Below are 18,875 nucleotides of genomic sequence, written 5' to 3' on the forward strand. Positions count from 1 at the left end.
GTGCATCCCTTGCCCCAGATCACCCCATTACTAAACTATAAAAAACAAGAAGAAAAGTAGCCAAATATCTGTAATGCTTGTTTTAAGGCGCCACACAGTGGGACATGTTTTAAGAACATACAAACAGTCAAAACCAGCAAGTTGGGTGCAAAATTTGGTTGGGTGAGAGATATTTAATAGAAGAAAAAAAAAAGCAGTCAATTTTGTGTCTAACGCCCAGCCACTGGTCAGCACCGATAGTAAATGTGTGCAGCGGGATGAGTTGCAGAGGACAATTGTGATGTTATTGTACAATGATGTGACACTACACTGCAGGTCCAGTTACTCTCTTGGGCACTAAGAGAAAGAGTCACCATGCCTCGGGTCTTGTGCAAATGTGATTAAAATGTCAGCTGGTCAAAATTAAGTGGATGTGAAAATCACGAGTCTCGTCGCTCTCCTATTGGGTGTTCATGCATTATGTGCAAAATACAGATGAATAATTCTGAATATAGCACTCTAAGACTACATTAAATAAACACTTCAAACCTGCCGACATTAGAACGGTCCTGTACACGGTCCTGTGATATAAAGATGACTTACCTAAGGTTTTGAGGGGCTTCTCCAAAGAGGCTACAGATTTCTCTGATTTGCTTCAGGGCAGGGATCACCCATTTGTCATTGGTTCGTAGCTCCTCTATGAAGCGATCTATCCACTGAATCTTCTGCGTGTCTCTGTCCTGTGAGTGAAAATTAAACATCGTCAGGATTTTTGACTTCCACCAAGTCCTCCATCTGGTATTTGGCGTGCCGTGTAACTTCAAACAAATTCACCAACATGCACCTGTGAGCAACTGTAATCTAAAATTTTGATGTGAGCACTAAGCGCCTGGTCCATGATGTCTACAGGCACATCATCACTGTGCGCCAGGTTCCACAGCAGGTTGAGGACCTTGTGGGCCATCACCCCGTCCTTATCGTCCTCGGCCAAGCGCCGGATGAGTTCCAGCAGTTTCTCACGCTGCTTCTTGCTGGCGTTGGTCCAGCTTGCCTGCACGAGAGAACAACCAGGTCCAGAGGTTAAGGCGGCGCGTTCGGCAGTATGTTGTTGTGATGCAGCAACGTAATTGAGACAGAACCGAATGAAAAGATGCAGCGTATTGTGTACAAAACCCTTCTTATGATCTGTGATTGGGTTATTAATCAAACTCTTACTCACCTTGAAACAGTCAAAAAGGTGATCGAGCTGCTCAGGTGAGAAGTCCCATGCCAGCTTGGCCAGGAGGTCGTGGACGTTCTTCACAATGGCCTCATGCTTACCGGCCTGCAGATACAACAAGCCGACCGCTGGGTTAACAACATACTTCTAAGCAGCGTCAGGGATATGTTGCAGCTGTGATGCGGATGTGTTGGAAAGTAAGCCATGACCGGTACCCTGGTTGTTTTTCAAAACACATGTAACAAATGTACATCTGAACTCTGTTACATTGCGTTACTCTAGGTGTGAAGAGGTCAAACTCCCAGCAACACTTTAACGTATAGACAACTTTACTGTGAGACGCTGCCACACCAAAGTGGAATTCATCTCTTCAGACTTTTTCCTTTCTCCGTGCAGCTTGGGAAAAGGTGGAGCCATTCCACAAATCCTTCCTCTGCTGCGACTCCAAGTGCGACCAGAGCCAAGTCTACAGCTGTGTGTGGTGATCGCGCCACGCAGGCTCAACTAGTACTGGTATGGTCGGTAACGCAAACGCTAGTGATAGCAACCCAGTGACTGGTATAAATGGAATAAAAAGGGGACTATGAGGACCATTTCTAGTCTGAAAACATAGCTGGGCAAGAAAACGTGACCGGACAACCACCTGGATGTTCAACAGGCGCGGTCGTGCAAATCCAAAACATACAATATTAACTAACTAAATAGCTCCAAGCTCTTTTCATTTAACATTCTAAAAAAGTACAGCAGCATACAGTTTGCTCGCACAAAACAGAACCACGCACTCAAGTGAGGGCTGCAGTAACTCACTTTTTGGTGGCCGTTTGACACTGCCATTGATTTACTGCTGACTCATCATTCACTACTCTTAACCTGCAAGTGATAACGCAGCTGAGTGCTTCGCCCCTACTCTGATGCCAGAGGCAGTTATTCTGTACCTTTTTTTTTTTTTTTTAACCAAACATTACAGCAGTGGTCACTGCAGCCACACCTGGCGGAGACCTTTCATGTTATTGAATCTTTTGGTAAGAGAATAACATTAATACTGAAAGAATATTGGTCTTTGTAGCGTACCTGTGCCGCCCAGATGTTGTCCAGATCCTGCATTGTAAGAGCTTTTTCTTTGATAACGAAGCGAAGGATCTTTTCCAGCTTCTCTACGTACTGCGGCTGGTGCAAACTGTCCCTCAGCACAATGGACAGGATGTGGTTCTGCTGGATCCACTCCTGACACACACAAGAGAGGAGAGGTGCATGTTAGGTGGAGAAATCATTTGACGCACCGCACAAAAAGTCAAGGGCTGAGCATACCGCCATGCGCTCTGCAGTCAGCCACTCCTCCTCCTCAGGGTTATGCCGATGAGTGTAGTAGGACACACTGGAGATCACCTTGTTCACTTCATTTAGTGCATTCATTTTGCCGTTAAAAGAAGAAATTTGCAATAACCTGGGGATGAAAATAGAGAATTCATTTAATCAACATCAAATCATTAAATGTGTTTAAGGATGATTGCACCAAAATGTTGACAAATAATAATGACATGATCTTTTGGTACTTGCCTAAGAATCATTTTTAATCTAAAAATCTCTAAATTCTTCACGGTTTCCTCCTGCCCTGGTACACGAGAAGCCAGATTCTTCAGAGACTTGATTATCATGGACAGTGCGTCGTTTTTGGCTTCATTCTTGGCCTCTTTCTTCAGCTCCTCGTCCGTGAGGTTCTCTAGAAACTGGGGAACCATCTCGATGACTGGAAGGAAGTACTTCTTTACCGTGTGCAATGTGAGGAACTCGTAACACTGGCCGAAAGGCCTGTAAACGCAGGGAGCACAAAAAAACAGGGTCAGCGTTACACCGACAACACAGAAAACATCCAGGACAGCACATGGACATGTTGCAGAATATTGTGTTCAAGGAACAACGGGCTCACTTGATAAGTGCAGCGATGATCTGGACGTTCAGTGCTTGGCCGCTCATGAAGCGGTCGTGCAACATTTGAAACCCGTTTAACGTGCCAAATTTGTTTATTAAGTCCACCAACCAGCCCTGTGGAAAGAAAAAAAACAAGAGGAAAAATTTAGACATTTTATCTCCATCTCTGAAACACTTTTCAAACTCTTTTTGATAAATCCGTTTCCCTTTTTGGGGTTGCTTTGCAGTGTCGGCAAATGTTGCCAATTCTGATATATAGCAACTTTTTGTGCAGGATATTCCACCGTTGAATCAGGCTTTCACCACCTGAAGACGTGCACGCTCGTATGCAACAGCCAATAGAAACGCCCTTTCTTTGAAATGACCTGTGATTGGCCAAAGTCTCCCATCACAAGCTAGACTGTCTAAAGACTGAAGCAGAGCCAGGAGGATGTTTTCTCTCAGACCACTTTAATTACAATATGCTGACAGGTTATTATGGAATCTTAGCCCAATGATGCAAAAAAACCTGCCTATCCAAGCTTTCATTTCTTCAACTAAATTAACACATTTCTTGGTTTCTTTTTCAGACGACCAAAGTTCACAATCACAGCTTGAAAAAACAAACATTTTGTGCATTATTAGTATTAGTGAGGGACTAGAAGAGACCACAAATACCTTCACCTGACAAGAAATGTAACCGTTGCTTTGTAGCTAATAAATACTTTTAAGCTTAAAAAAAACAAAAGAGTTGCAAAATGTGACTTAATAGTCTCAGCGGGACCCTAAGTAGTCCTGGGCCCCCTGCCAACAGAGGCAGACAGGCGAGCAGTGCTGCAGTACTGTTCACACTGACCCCCTGCCCACGCTGAATTCATCACTTTTCACTAGAAAATGTCTATTCTCTGGTGTATCCACCTTCTCTTTAACACAATCCGTTTTCTGACACAAGTGCCCGATGGACTGCGAGTACCATATGTTTCTTTAGCAGGCTACTCCAGAGAGGGATTCTCTTTATTTCACTAGGACCCTTAGGGTGAGACTAAAATGCCAATCTATGGATTCTGTCTGGCGGGAAGAAAGACAGGTCGACTGTCCTCTGGAGGAAGAACACAGGCTGTTTCTTGTTTAATTGAACACAAGCCCAAACATTTACCACATGATAGAATTTGTTAAGTAACATCATGCACAATCTAAACTGTTGAAGAGTGTCTAGTAGACAATCATCTGATCACATAATGTAGGGCAAAAAGGGTGAGTTTTAAGAAAGAACAAGGATGAAAGAGTGTACGATGAGCCCCATTAAACTTGTTGAACACCATATTAAAGAGGCACAATTTTCATGCGGTGGTGACTCACCTTAGGAGAGCGTGGGTCTGGTGGCCGGGCGAACAGCTCATCGTCGGCCAGCTGTGCTCCAGCGGGGACGGTCTCAGAGGGCCGTGTGCCGTTGTAGATATGGAACTTGCAGTGGGGGTTGGTGGCCATGGCCAGTAGCTCCAGTAGAGGGAACCAGTCCTGAGAGAGCTTGGCCACACACAGCTCCACCAACCGGTGTGTGTTGTTGATGATACACCTCTGTGAGACAAGGGGTGTATGGAGGGGGAAAAAAGTGGTATTAACAATCAGACCATGAGAGATGGAGAACAAAAGCCAGATGGGGCGAGGAAGAGAATTTCAAGTCCAATGTCTTTTCTCAGAAACGCTGCGATCCGCTTCTGGTTTAGGAACAATAATCTTACATTCTGACCTTAAAATCTAGTGTTTCCCCCACACAGGATTTGCTTGGGTTGTCCGAGTATATCCTGACTTATTACTACACAAAAGTTCATAAATACAGATTGACATCTAATTTGCCCTGAATCCCCAGACCCATTCCACAGAACAGTGCACAGCTACGTCACCTGCTCACCTCGTCAATTCAACAGAATTGCAGAACTACCGTTTCTTGACTTCAAAAATATAACTACATTAAACCAATTTAAACCTCAAACCGCTGCAATATTACCAAAAGTATGCACTTTGGGAACAATACGAGTTGGCGAGATAATGTTAGCACAGTAGCCTGTAACTAATGTTCAAATCTTCTCTCCTAATGGAGCCTTTAATCTCCTGGATCAACTCCTCTGCAGCACTTCAAGTTGAAGTCAGAGGCCCGGTATGTTGAAAACAGGTTAGAAAAGGATGTAGAATGCAATTTAGAGATATTTGTCACAGTGTAAGCCATTTATAATTAACGTTTTTTGCACAAATTAAAGTAAATCAGTCATATGCCATGGCCTAATACATACATGTACAATACATAGTATCCAAATAAGAATTTACTTTAATTAACAAGTTGAATCAAAACTAAACAGTCTGGGTCGACGGTTCAAATTAATGTGTTATTACTTTGTGTTTTCGTTTCTAAAAACTCAATGTTTTCACTGATACCTTAAGATTAATACACTTTACTTGGAAATATTAGAAACACTATATTATTCATGGCTTCTGCCCGGTTACCCTGCAGTCAGGCGAGCCTCGATAGAGCAGCTGCCACAGACTTCACCTCTACAATAGACTAACTGTCAACTCGGATGTTTTACACAACAAAACAAAACACGTGCCTGCTAGTCAGATCATTAATAAAATGACCCTTCTGCATGGTTCCTGTCAGATTCACAGATGTGAAGGAGCCAGATACCAGTAATCAATATGGGACTGGGTCATCAAAGCATTCCAGAGAAGCTTTCAGACATCAGTAAAGTCGTGTAGTTTACTAGCATCTGGTTGCATCCTGAACATTTTTGGGTGGAATGAGAATAAATCAGAGCAGCTGTGGATAATAACAAAATAAGTGTTTCCTGTGTAATGTACTAAATTAAAGTTATAGATTAAAACAATGTAGTCAACAATATTTAAAGGGTGACTGGAGAAAGAAAAGGACATTTTGCTCCTTTACGTTCCAGAGATCAATCTCCTTAATACAACACAACAGCAAGCCTCAGCTACCTCCAACAAACGGATCATTGATTGATCACTTCTGGCGTTGCCTCTTTCCCTCAGCTCTAAGAAAAGCAAACAGGTAACTCAATTTACAGGCAAGACCCTGGTCTGAGCATTGCAAGCATCCACTGACATAAGGGCAAATGTGTAAAAGAATAAATAAAAGCTAAGGAGACCATGCTGAGTCCTACCACCTGACAATAATATGGATTTTTGTCAACCTAACGCCTTCGATCCCTCCCATATCAACCAGTACAAAGTAGTTGTCGTGCTCTGTGGGAACTGAAAGTGGCGTCAAATTACAAAGATGGTTATCCTCTACCTGTTAAATTGAGCTTCTACATGCATTACAAACAAGCAGCCATATTTCATTCATTAAAAAAATGAAGAGCTCAGGTATGATGGGTTGCGTATTTCATTTGAAAAGAAGAAAATATACATCTTTCAAGCTATTTAAGTATGCAAATATAAAGCAACAGTGAAAACTCACATGAATCTCAAACTTCCAGCCACTGACCGCCTCGTCTGTCAGGATCTTTGTGAAGGAGATGGTCAGACCATCTCGGAAAAATCTCTGACAAGCCTCACACTTCACATCCAGTCCTGCAAAAAAAAAAAAAAAAAAAAGAGGAACATTTTAGGATTCCATTTTCTTAAAGATGCGAGATTGGGAGCATTTCGATGATCTCTCAACATGTCGACGTAGAGCCGGTGGCTCATAGCTTATGGTGCTAACAGCGCTAATAGTGCAAACTCCGGCGAAGCAGCTGACATAGCTAACAGTGTTCACCAGAGTGTGGGTGCTACGCTTCTGTGACTGTGTTGTCTGCCGGCACGGCGTTATCAGCTATAACCGCAGTACAGAGCAGCTGCAGTCCGACATATATTGAAAATATATTTTTGATAATTGAGTCGATTCAGAGAGCATTTAATATTTATCAACAGCCTGAGTGTAATAGGAAGGGTACGATTCAGACGCTGACCTGACAAAGATCCTTTGTTGACAAAATATTTATTCTCATAACATAATGAGTGCAGAAAGAGTAGAAAAACAAACATGCCATTAATATTTGGTTCAGCATAGAGGAAGTGTCTTGCCTGGTTACAGACATTTGAATATGTCGACTCCACCGAGTAGACAAATTTTAGACCAGAATTTAAATGTGAACATTTGCTGCTTTCTCGGTTTCATTTCATTGTAAATTTAAATCTTTGGGTTTCGGAGAGATTAATCCACAAAGAAAATAACATCAAAAATGACCATATCCATATATTTCTACTAATCGTTTAAGTTCTATTTCAAGCAAAAAGGGTAAAACATTTGTTTGATAAAATTGTACATTACATATCTGTGTGTGATGTGTTAAACACATTGGGTTCTGGGAAGGTGTGGCGGGGTCTTACTCACTATTTACTGAGATTCTATAAACAACATTAATCAAATGACTGAAAACATATTCAACAGATTAATTAAAAATGAAAGTAATCATAGTAGTGGCCTTATTCTCTACACTTAAATTGACTTTGTGATGATGAATAATGTGTTTGATTAGCCTTGAAAAGCAATGACTGTGGGATGTAAGTGCCACAAAGCATCTCTATAGACAGAAGAACACACTGTATATTCATACCTTTTTTACTCAGGTCAATAGCAGCTTCCAAGAGGACTTCTAACTCGCCTTTTGGCAAAACTGGAACGACCCAACGAGGCCTGGGAGGGAAAAAAACATGAATCAACAAAGGCATGCTAAGTGCTACATGCTAAGTCAATGGAAGACATGAGAGGCTGGTTCATGGAGCACTGAATTGAGCTGGATTTGAAAATATTTTAACCTAAATCAAAAATACATAACATCACAAACTATGCAAACAAAATGTTTCTGTGAGAGCCTGTTAGTTCTGTAATTGTTGAAATTCAGTTGTCCCCTGTGGGTATTGTGAGCATCTACTGCTAATGATCAATTATGTGGATATTGTCACAATTACCTACAGACTGGAATTTGAGGAAATCCCACTTTACAAGGAATCCTGCCGTGGAAACTCACTTTTTTGGAGTTTTCAAACAATATTTCTGTGAGCGAGGATGCAGCCATGTGAGTAAATACCTGTTGATCATGTCATCCAGCTTGGCTAGGTCAGTGTGAGGGAAGGCGGGCTCCTCCTCTTCCAGCTGAGGGGGGGCGTCCCCCTGGCCCTGCTCATCCGGTGGGCTCACTGGAGAGTTCTCATTGGATGAGTTAGGAGATGATGTCTAGAAAAAACACACAATCAGAATCATGCAGTGCCTACTGATCTCTGTATCATGCAGTGCCTACTGATCTCTGTATCATATACTACAGTACTACCTCAGACCAGGTATCAAAAACACAATACCTAAAAAGTACTTAATTCAAAGAATTAGTCACAGAGTTGAGTAGATTAAATCCTTCAGATATAAAGCTTGTGTGCATCATGTTTGCAACATAGCTACATTGTGGGAAAAATTTTAACATTTGGAAATGTAATATAATTGAAATACCTGTACTATGTAATGCAAAAGAAAAGTAATAAATTCCCGATTAGCTTTTATGTCCATTACACAATGGAAAACTAAATTGTTGGGGACAAAAAACAGAAGCAACTTCATTTCCGTTTGTTTCTCTCCACTTGTGGGGTGAAGAATTTCAAGTTAAGTAACAGCCATGTTGTTACACATCTATTATTTATTTCTATGTATTTAATTCATATGTAATCTATTTATTGTATAGTTATTTAAAAAAATGTATATTTATTTTGATAGTGTGACTGACAGGAAACAGAGGTGAGGACTAGTTCCTGACTGGATGTCGTGGTAACAGGGCAGGTGTATTGAACCATTCAACCACCAGGATGTTTCCTGTCAATCTGTTTGGATTTTGTGTCTATTAACACAAATGTTATGCCATAAATAAATATGAGAACCAACAGCATCATTTAAGGTGAGAAGAAACACTGAAATAGCGACAACACTTTTTAAAGGTATATTTAAATATTTTTTGCCTGTCAGCTCACTAACAGTCATCATTAACTGAAACAGCAGGCTGCTGTTTATCCAATGTGCGTGCTCGTCTGATCACTCGCTAACGAGGCTGTGCTATGTGTCGTTTATTAAGGGGCACTTTTGATCACTGGTGTATCGAAACAAAGGATCCGATACGGGCCCCGGCTTTATGTAGCGGATACCAATCCATCAAAATTCTTTAAAAATGGGCCCTGAACAATGCACCAGCCTCACCAAATCCCTTGAAGAATTATTCTGAATTTACTAAATACTGTGTTCTTCCATAAATTAATCCAAATCTGCAGCAAAAGAACAAAACGACAACCGCAAAACTCGCTTAAACTTTCAGTAAAGCTGCTGCAAATTCAGTCATTTTTAGTGGAAAAATCCTCTAAAGAGAGAGTGGAACTTGAATTGCTGTTGCACACACACACCGGTTTCTATAGGACCATGTACCAATGGAGAGGCAAGGCCCACTTCTTGCATGGGATAGGGTTTCTATTGTCCCGGTCACTAAGTGTACATGCATGTAGGCATAAAGAAGCAGGTGTCTCTCCTGAAAGGCCTTTAAACAAAGCCATTCAAGTCATTATGCTCGTAGCATTTGGCGCACAGAGCAATGCTCTTTTCATCCTTATCCACCCAAAGGAAACAAAACCTGTAGGCCGACATGGATGTGTTAGAAGTATAAATGTGTTAGCATGTGGGTGTATCCGTGTTACGGTGCTGTCAAACAGACATTTTTTTGAAGGAAGGAGTGCTTGAGAAACAAAAGGCAGCAATGTACATCCACGGATGTGAGTTTAAGCGCCAACGTGACCGTTTCCGTCTTTATCTCCTTCCTAATCCGGTGGTGTGAGCAGCTGTGTGTGTGTCTGTGTGTGACGGAGTAAAAGAGCGACACACATAGTGGAGGGAGATGCATAACTGAGAAATATGAAATGTGGGGGTGTGTGGTGAAGGCTCCTTCTGCTTGGCTGACCTACATAGGCAGCTTGCCTCTCACCACGGCTCATCTCACACACACACACACACACACACACACACACACACACACACACACACACACACACACACACACCCCTTTATCCATCACTCAGGAGGCTCTGTTCATTGATGCCTCGCCTCCACTCTCTTTCTCCCTCTTTTCCGCTCCCTACTCCCCTCCCTTTTTGTCCCCTTGGGCATCTGTGTGTGGTTTAGGTAGGAGCAATATCTTCTTATTTTTAAACACTGTGCTGCAGTGTCTGGACCAACAAAATAAAAAGATATATCAAAAGACATTACATCCCTTCTCCTTTCACAGGTTAATCTAAAAGCATGTGTCTACCGTCAGTGTAGTGCACAGCCATGTAAAACAAAGACGAGACAACGCGATTGGATGAAAGCAGTAGCCAGCCAAAGGGGACAACAGAAATATTCAACATATAGGACAAAATATCGTGACAGACAATGAGTAAAAGTCTAAAGTTTTGGAACGATGATGCTGACCTGGTTCTGTGACAGTGGGGGTTGGCTTTGAGCATCAGGTGCCTGGCCCTGGCCCTGACTGTCGTTGCCCCCCACCGGAGAGCCACGCGTGGTGGCCGTCATGCTCGCCACGGGGCAGATCTTGGCAATCTTGGCCTCTTAGGGAGCGCTGGCCAGGAGGGAAATCACAGCCACCTCAGCTGTAGAGCAGAGGGAAGAGAGCCCGGACGCACGAGAGAGGGACACAAGCACCTGGAGATCTGGACGTGCCGCTGAGACCATTGCATAACCTGGAGCGGGTAAGAAGGGGTAAAGGTCACAACAATCAGCAGACTGGTTAAACTGTAATGCACAAGAGAAACACACAAGGGGGTTGTAATCAACCATCTATATCAACTTGTTCTGAACGAGGCGGTGTCTGGTAGTCAACCACTTTTTTCTCACGACCTCACAAATGTTCTGTGGCCAACTGGATGCGTTATGAGTCAGGATGCTACAGACAAGCTTTGGAGGGCCGACACGGATCACTGAAGTAAATTTGATGTAGAATATCCAGCATCGATGATTCAATAAATCTTAATTACATTTTATAAAGTCAGGACCCGCATCATCTTACACTTAAAGTTGTAGATCGTCAATTGCTAACAGACAGTTTTTACATCGAGTAATTTTGCCAACCATGAGACAACACTACAGTGACCGGTGGTGTTGGGGCTCGCTAGCTCATCTAGCCCTACAATTATAAAATCAATAATGAACAGCAAAATTAATAATAATATCAAATATCAAAGTCACCCCAAAAGTAATCCTACAAATGCTTAGTTAAATTTGAACTAAATTCTGTTGCATCTCGCTAACACAGGGCCCTCAACACTTGCTGTGAAGAAGTAGCCGGAGGACACAGTCTGCCTGAGTCCATCTCAAGTCCCACCACAGTCGACAGCATCATCTCAAATGTGTACACGGACGAGGTGAACATACAGCCTCAGGTGTGTATCGTGGCGTTAGGGCAACAATGATGAATTGTTAAGTGAACACAGTGTTTTATATTTACTTTACTAGTTTTTCTGACTGGCATATTGAAAAACGACTGACTAAGTCATTTGTAATGCGTATTATCAGTCACTCTTTTTCTGTGCCCGATTCTGTTTAATGCAACTTGGGTGTTATTTTAGTTGTTTTGGCCATTGTTTTTTCACCAATTATAATACAATTGAGCTCACCAAGTGAATTGCAGAGATCTAAGAACATGGGGACATTGTCATTGCCGATAGGTCAGAAACCCTGAGCAGTCACATGGTCTGATCTTTTCAAACAACCCGCCAGTTCGGCCAGATTATCTAACAGACTTCATCTGGAGGTAAAACATGTAGCGTCAATAGCGTTTCCTCACTGACAGGTTGAGCCAGGAAGTTGGTCCGTAAACTGGAAACGTTATTTACTGCAGTGTTTGGGCAATACCGGTTTTCTTTCCATTTCTATTCCAAAAATCTTTATATAATCTGGAGGTTTCTTTAAAACCTGCGTGATCAGGACGCCCCATGAGCCAAATGTTTTAAGGAGCATTCCACATAACAACAACTGCCCCGGTTAGATTCCAGCCAGAGCACATTTGTGGCTTGTCATACCTTGCCCCGTCTGACTTCTTCTTGCAGATGGCACGGCATTCTCAGACGCAAGCAATTAACTTGAGTGATTGCAATTATTTATTAGAAAAAGGAACGATGAAAAATACAAGGAAAAGACCCTACTTGTATGACACAGGAATCCCCCCTGTTAAATGTCAGTATGACAATCAGTACGACATGATTCAGCCTGCCAATTCAGCACTTGGCAACAGCACTTGACTGTCTGATCAACAACAAATCCGGAAGAAAAATATGTCCTAATGCATTTCAATCCAATAGGTCCAAGCTTCAGCTTTCATTACAGATAACTTTCAAACACAATATGTTTGAGTGGTTTTCATTTTTTTAGCATCCATTCTTTTTGAAAAGAGCCACATGTAACAAGAGATATTTTGGTCAGGATAACTGTACAACGATAGAACTATGAATGAACTGCTATGACATTTGGGACCTATACATTAGCACACATGCCTTTAAATCAGCAGCCAAAAACCTGAAGTTTAATACTATATATATTTATAAACCAATTAGTTCCTGTTTCTTACGATGTTCAAGACTGGCCATTGGACAACAAATCAAACCACAATTGTTAAAGATAAAGTAGATGGCTGAAAGACACAAACAAGGCAAATGCAACACCCCACCGTTGTTTTCAAGTCATTCACATTAACACTCGGCTATATGCTAGTTCAGAGTCAATGCTGTGTTTAATGCATTTTGCCATTGAAGGTGGAAAGGGCTTTTATCAGGGTTACAGACTGGCAATGAAGGCAAAACCCTTTTCCATCGCGATTCCTGTGATCAAAATCAATACGATGCAGGGCATCATAAAGTGAAGGGAACGTGACTTGATGTTTTTTTTGGACAAAATGGAACATTTTCAAGACATCCCCAATGCTGTTCAAACAACTCAAAGCTTTCACAAAATTATCAATCACACTACGTCTTAGATTGACCCTTTGCAAGGTGCAAAGGATAGGAGTCCTTGAGCTATTATGATCTCAATTTCAATTACTTTCTAAAAGCCCATGTCTCCTGGATCTTCTGCCCAGAAACATCAATAGTTTGCCAGATCAACAAATGACTGGAAATAATCAAATTCAAGTGGAATGATGCACATAATACAAAGTTTAGAGATACAAATAAGTCAACCCCAAAAACATAAACATCATTAAGAACCATAACCCTCTGGTAGAGGGGCAAACATGGGCCTTACAAGTTAACATGGGTACACTAAAGTGGCTGATATGAATTTTGTTCACCATAACTATATTTAGTGAGTATCCATGAATTTCTCATCAGATATGTATTGATTGAAACCAATTGTTAAAACGTATGTTTGGTTTATCTTCAGTTACAGTGTTTCCTAGTGTAACGGTAGTGAAACTAGATTATTTCCTATTTTACAGGTCAGCGACATCTGCTTCAGCATCAGCAATTTGTTTTGCAGCTGTCATTACAGACAGAACATTACATTGAAGTCATTATAATAGGCTAAATCTGGCTAGTGTGCTCTGCGTTCAGAAAACGAAATTCCATCGAATGTATCGAATGCCACAATCAGTGAAACCACTTAGTAGCTAACTATCTACTAATGGGGAGATAGGGTGGGTTACTTTCATGACGCACAAAAAACAATGTTTTATCAACAGTGTCAAAAAGGTGACACATACTTTAACAGCCACCATTAAAACAAGCGCTAAGCTATGTAACATACAACTGCGGCCTTTAGGACTGAACATTCGTTGATGTTATTTAGAAAAAAAAATACATATTTTATGGACGGATAAATCGGTCATATGACATTATGTGTGTTACCTTTGGAATATTGTCAAAATAAAATAGCCCAGGTGCATATAAAGTACACGGTGACATTACGTAAGTATCAATACACACAAGCATCGTCAACCACCGTTAACAGCTGATGGTTTAGTTAGTTAACGCCTGCTGCTAGCTAGCTGCTAGCTAGCTTCGGCAACTAACGTTAGGTTAGCCTGCAAGGCGATCCGCCCAGACCAGTGACGGCCTAGTCGTCCAAAGCCCTGAGACACACAGGCCTCATTACTCGACCGGGCCTGACACTAAACTAGCCCAGCAAACCGTCGCTACCTAACGGATGACCTTAAACACACATATAGTTTAGTTAATAACCTAAATCATCATCCAACATCACTTTCCCCGGGTTAATTGTTGACTAACAATGTCCATATAACGCCATTTACAATGCGCTTCGGTCGTGCTAGTATGCTAGCGAGCGGCAATCTAGATAAACAGTTAACGTTAGCTAGCCGTTAGCTTCCGTGCGAGTAAATACCCGGAGGAGCGTTTAGCTAACGTTAACGTTCCTATTTTGACAAGCGGCTTGCTGGTATGACTCGACAACTAGCAGACTTGTTTTCATATCTATAAAATAAACACCCAGCGTTTAAGCTTTACACCACTTTGTAGCAATTTCGGCATTCAAAATAAATGAACCTGTCTGGCTACTTTAGATAACATAAAATATGTTAGTGACAGGGGAGGCGTCTATTTCCTGAAATTCAGAGTGTTCTGATCTGTATCGTCTAACGTCAAGTTAGAACTTAACGTTAGCAAAAACAAACTGAAAATGAGCTATTGGAAGCCCAAGTGATGCAAAATGTTAACAGCAATGTGGTTTTGACAAATCAACTATTAATTAAATATACAAATTGTGTGCGGAGGACAATGAAATATCAGTAACTTGTAAACATGAGACGTTAAAGGAAATGTTCTCAGGATGTAGACTGGGTCGAGAACCATTAACGTTAGCTCGCGCTAGCTTCAGTGAATCTTGCGGGGTAACGTTAAGATAATCTGACTACACGTACTGTTAAAATCACGAATTGCAGTTTAATCGCGTTGACACCGTCACATTTTCAATAAGCAGTAGCTAGCAGAGATAAAACCACCATCAACTGAACATCACAAGTAACCCCAGTAATGTTACCTTGCATCCACCACCAGCTGACGCTAAGACTAGCCAGCTAACAATCACCAGCTAGTTAGCTAACAACTCACCAGGAATCTGATATGACTTCCCCCTCTATTCACGGGCTACGTCCAGCCTTCAACGATGGTATCGTCGTATATTACATAAACGCGGCCTATATCAGCGACAGTTTTGTAGGACCCAAAACCTGTTACTAGAAATATCTAATTCCTACGTTTTCTCCTCGGCTTCTGGGTGTTTTTCCTGCGTCACCGGCGCGGTAACAGCCCCCTAACTCTATCTAGTCCAATTTCTGGGGCTTGTCACTTCGGTCCCAGCAGTCACTCACAACTTGAATCAGTTCAACATGGCGGAAGCGCAGTCGGACACAAATGCCGCTCAGTAAAACGGGCCAGACGACTGTGTGAACTCCAGCAGTCGGCGTTGTCTATGAGCCAGTTTGCACCACAACGGAGAACAGCGCAGCAAACACAACACCCGCTGAATGGAAAGGGCATAAAACCCCTCTCAATTCTGATAAGGGACTCCGGCTCCAGCGAGGTAATCCAGTCCGTAGTTTGATAAAAACCAGGCGAAAGAAACTGAGCAACCTGGCGCACTTGACTATATCGCCTCCTATCGCACGGGGTGGTCATACATGGATGGGTAACGTTATCGTGTCTGTCAAGCAAACACACAAACTGACATTAAATCATGTATTTAATTAGAGAGGGTGTGGTTACAAGGACACACATAGGGACACATTTAATATAAGCTCATGTCAAAGTCATGCAAGACTGCTTGGGCATGGAAATATTCTGTAAACTATGATCACTTTCACTTTTGTTAATTCAGTTATAGATTGTGGCCAGATTAAAGGATATGGTCACAATATTTTATGTCTGTCTGTAAGACACCAAACTCATCAATCAGCACAGTAAATAGTCAACACCTTCAATCAACAAATTAGAGGGATTTCAGAAAAGGGGTTGCTACAGGGCATTTGTACTGATTCTATTACAATGAATAGGGGTTTGCATTTTTCTAGATACTCTATTCCTCACAGCTTCAGTAAACAAGCAGCTGGCAGGATTTATGGATTGAAGGGGAACATTTAATTTATGACCAGTTCACTGGCAGCATTGAGGGATGATACAAATCTTTTCATATCTCTAATATTCAATTTCAAAGCCTGCCTCTTGGAGTCAGTTTAATATGCTATATATTGTCAGTCAATCTTTTCTGCCATACCCAATGTGTTTTATGTATCGGCGTACACAAATACACAATACTCCACCACCCCTGGAAGCCAACAAGGTTATATGGGAACAATATGAGCCCCTTTCAGACATGAATCTGTAACACTTATGACTTCATGTACATAATAATCTTGATCAAATACACCACTAGGATAGCATCATATTTACAAAATAAGGCAATGAAAGTCAGTAAATGAGATAATAGAAAATATAGAAGAACCTTGGTATGACTCATTGCAGTGTGAGAATGGATGCATGTGTTGTGTCACTTTGCATATTGTGTATGTTTCTATTTAAGGATGCACCAATCCAACTTTTTCAGTCCCAATACCTGAGCTTTGGGGTTGTCGGACGATAACGTTCCGATCCAATTCTTATATTACTTTAATTACCCCTGTTTCACAAAGGGGTACTGAGAAGTGTTGAGCTGGCTATAGAGGTGGGGACATGTAGCAGTAAATCAAAATACAAATAAATTGTGACCTCTCAAACGAAACGAAACAAAATTTATTAATACATTCAGATCTCCTATAAACCATCTCTTGGAATGCTTTTCAAGGTAGACTTGACCAAGATAACATACCATTAAAGATGGCAGGATTTAATAGTATTATAATCACATCTGTGTTAAAAAAAATCAAGCACATGAACACAAGAATATCAAGTATTTAAGATTTGATAAAGTTGTTTAACTGATGCCTGAGGTATCGCTGTCAAAAGCTCTACACATCAGAGCTTATGAGTTTTAATATCATATTAAGTTGTTTATTGTTACAGCATTTTGTGATTCATTAAGTAATGGATTTTTTGGCTCTTTGTTTATTCGTTAACCTTCTCTGTCATCTGCAGTGGTGGAAAGTGAGTAGTACTGAAAAGTACATTTACTCAAGTAGCCTACTGTACTTAAGTACAAGTTTGAGGTACTTGTACTTTAGTCCGCTTGAGTAATTCCATTTTATGTTACTTTATACTTCTACTCAGATTACTAATACAAATTATAACCAACAAATACAAAGTTACGTTATCGCAGATTAAGCTACAAAGCAGTATATAAACTAATTACAATGACCGTTGCCCCCTGCAACATTAAAGCATTACATCATCTATCAATGATTATAATCCAATAATTCAGTGTGGCTTTGTGGCACAAGGCAGTAAAACTGCCTGTGCCAAAGCACACTGTATATTATCCATCGGGCTTACCCATAATAATAATCAGGTTTATCCAAAAGTTTGGCACGCCTCTCCTCACACAGCGTTGCCAACAGCGGCGTGAAAAATATATCAAAACGTGCGGCCTGATCGGGAATAGTGCGGAAACTGTTTTTCGGAGAGATTCGCCCAGCGGTTTTCCCGAAAATCCCGGAAAACCCCGAAAAACTGAGCAAAATGAAGTTTGGCAGCTTCTCCTCACACAGCGTTGCCAACAGCGGCGTGAAAAATACATCAAAACGTGCGGCCTGATCGGGAATAGTGTGCTATCTATTTTTCGGAGAAATTCGCCAAGCGGTTTTCCCGAAAATTCCCGAAAATCCCCAAAAACGGAGCAAAATTTCTCCATTCACTTGAATGGGGTTTCGGCGTGAAGAGAGCTAAAAAAACACTTAACTTTGGGCCCATATTGACTAGCTGTACATTTTCGTAGAAACATGATTCAAAGTTTAAAACGTAGACAAAACGCTGCACTTTATTGAGCCAAAGGGACATTTTGATAGCTATCACAGTTTTCATGAAGTCACAGATTAAGTTTCAGGAAAATTTTGGGTCCGTTTCAGATTTTATAATGGGTGTGTATTAAGAGCTAGAGTGAGAGCATAACTGTCAGAGTGGAGCGGAGCTTGAAAATCTTCTGTGATTTTTCCAAACAAATTGCTCCAGCTCCCACAATTTTTACTCTTGAAACACCATTTTGGCCAAAAAGCTTGGAAATGTTGTGCTGGTCGCAGTAAAGTGTCTATGGAATCCAACGGACTTACACATTTGGCTCAAAGAGCCGCAGAGCGACATGAACTCCAACCAACTGCTCCATTAGACTCCATGTTAAATCTCACCACTAATTTCTCAAAGAAAGCAGACAGTACCAGTTTTGTCTATTGCTCTGGAGCTCACATTATTAACACCACAAACATAAAAAACACATCAGCGCGTTTGCCAGAGTCTTATCTTTCTCACGGTATCCATATTTTGGCACTCAGACTCCTGCTAATTTGTTAAAAGGAGTTAGGGGTTTTGTTCAAAATCACTGTTTACTGTAATGTTTCTTAATCAGTCTGCCTCTAACACCAGGTGCGTCCTCGCCATGGCAACCAGTTACACGCATGCAGGCTCTCTCTCTCTCTCCCACTCACTCAGTCCATCTAACTGTCTGTCTGTCTGTCTCTCTCTCCCACACACTCAGTCCATCTAACTGTCTGCCTGTCTCTCTCTCCCACTCACTCAGTCCATCTAACTGTCTGTC

General features: G+C 41.4%; 1 protein-coding gene across 7 annotated transcripts in view; it reads right to left on the reverse strand.

The window, feature by feature from the left end:
* usp9 (ubiquitin specific peptidase 9) overlaps window positions 1–15,636 on the reverse strand; it is a 38,844-nt gene extending 23,208 nt beyond the window's left edge. For 2 of the 7 annotated variants that reach the window (XM_076081841.1, XM_076081840.1), the window contains exons 1-13: window positions 15,248–15,636; window positions 10,602–10,870; window positions 8,197–8,342; window positions 7,723–7,802; window positions 6,582–6,694; window positions 4,466–4,684; window positions 3,126–3,241; window positions 2,756–3,007; window positions 2,507–2,642; window positions 2,270–2,422; window positions 1,199–1,303; window positions 818–1,030; window positions 583–719 (exon numbers count right to left, since the gene is read on the reverse strand). In XM_076081841.1, coding sequence (XP_075937956.1) covers window positions 583–719; window positions 818–1,030; window positions 1,199–1,303; window positions 2,270–2,422; window positions 2,507–2,642; window positions 2,756–3,007; window positions 3,126–3,241; window positions 4,466–4,684; window positions 6,582–6,694; window positions 7,723–7,802; window positions 8,197–8,342; window positions 10,602–10,703 — 1,772 coding nt within the window. In that variant the 5' untranslated portion in view covers window positions 10,704–10,870; window positions 15,248–15,636. Of the gene's footprint in view, window positions 1–582; window positions 720–817; window positions 1,031–1,198; window positions 1,304–2,269; window positions 2,423–2,506; window positions 2,643–2,755; window positions 3,008–3,125; window positions 3,242–4,465; window positions 4,685–6,581; window positions 6,695–7,722; window positions 7,803–8,196; window positions 8,343–10,601; window positions 10,871–15,176 lie in introns of all 7 variants that reach the window. The other 5 variants (XM_076081842.1, XM_076081839.1, XM_076081838.1 and 2 more) reach the window with 4 other exon arrangements.
* Window positions 15,637–18,875: the final 3,239 nt, after the last annotated feature.

This window comes from Anarhichas minor, unplaced genomic scaffold (assembly GCF_050575085.1).
Source record: "Anarhichas minor isolate MPS153535 unplaced genomic scaffold, ASM5057508v1 ptg000087l, whole genome shotgun sequence".
NCBI classification, from domain to species: domain Eukaryota; kingdom Metazoa; phylum Chordata; class Actinopteri; order Perciformes; family Anarhichadidae; genus Anarhichas; species Anarhichas minor.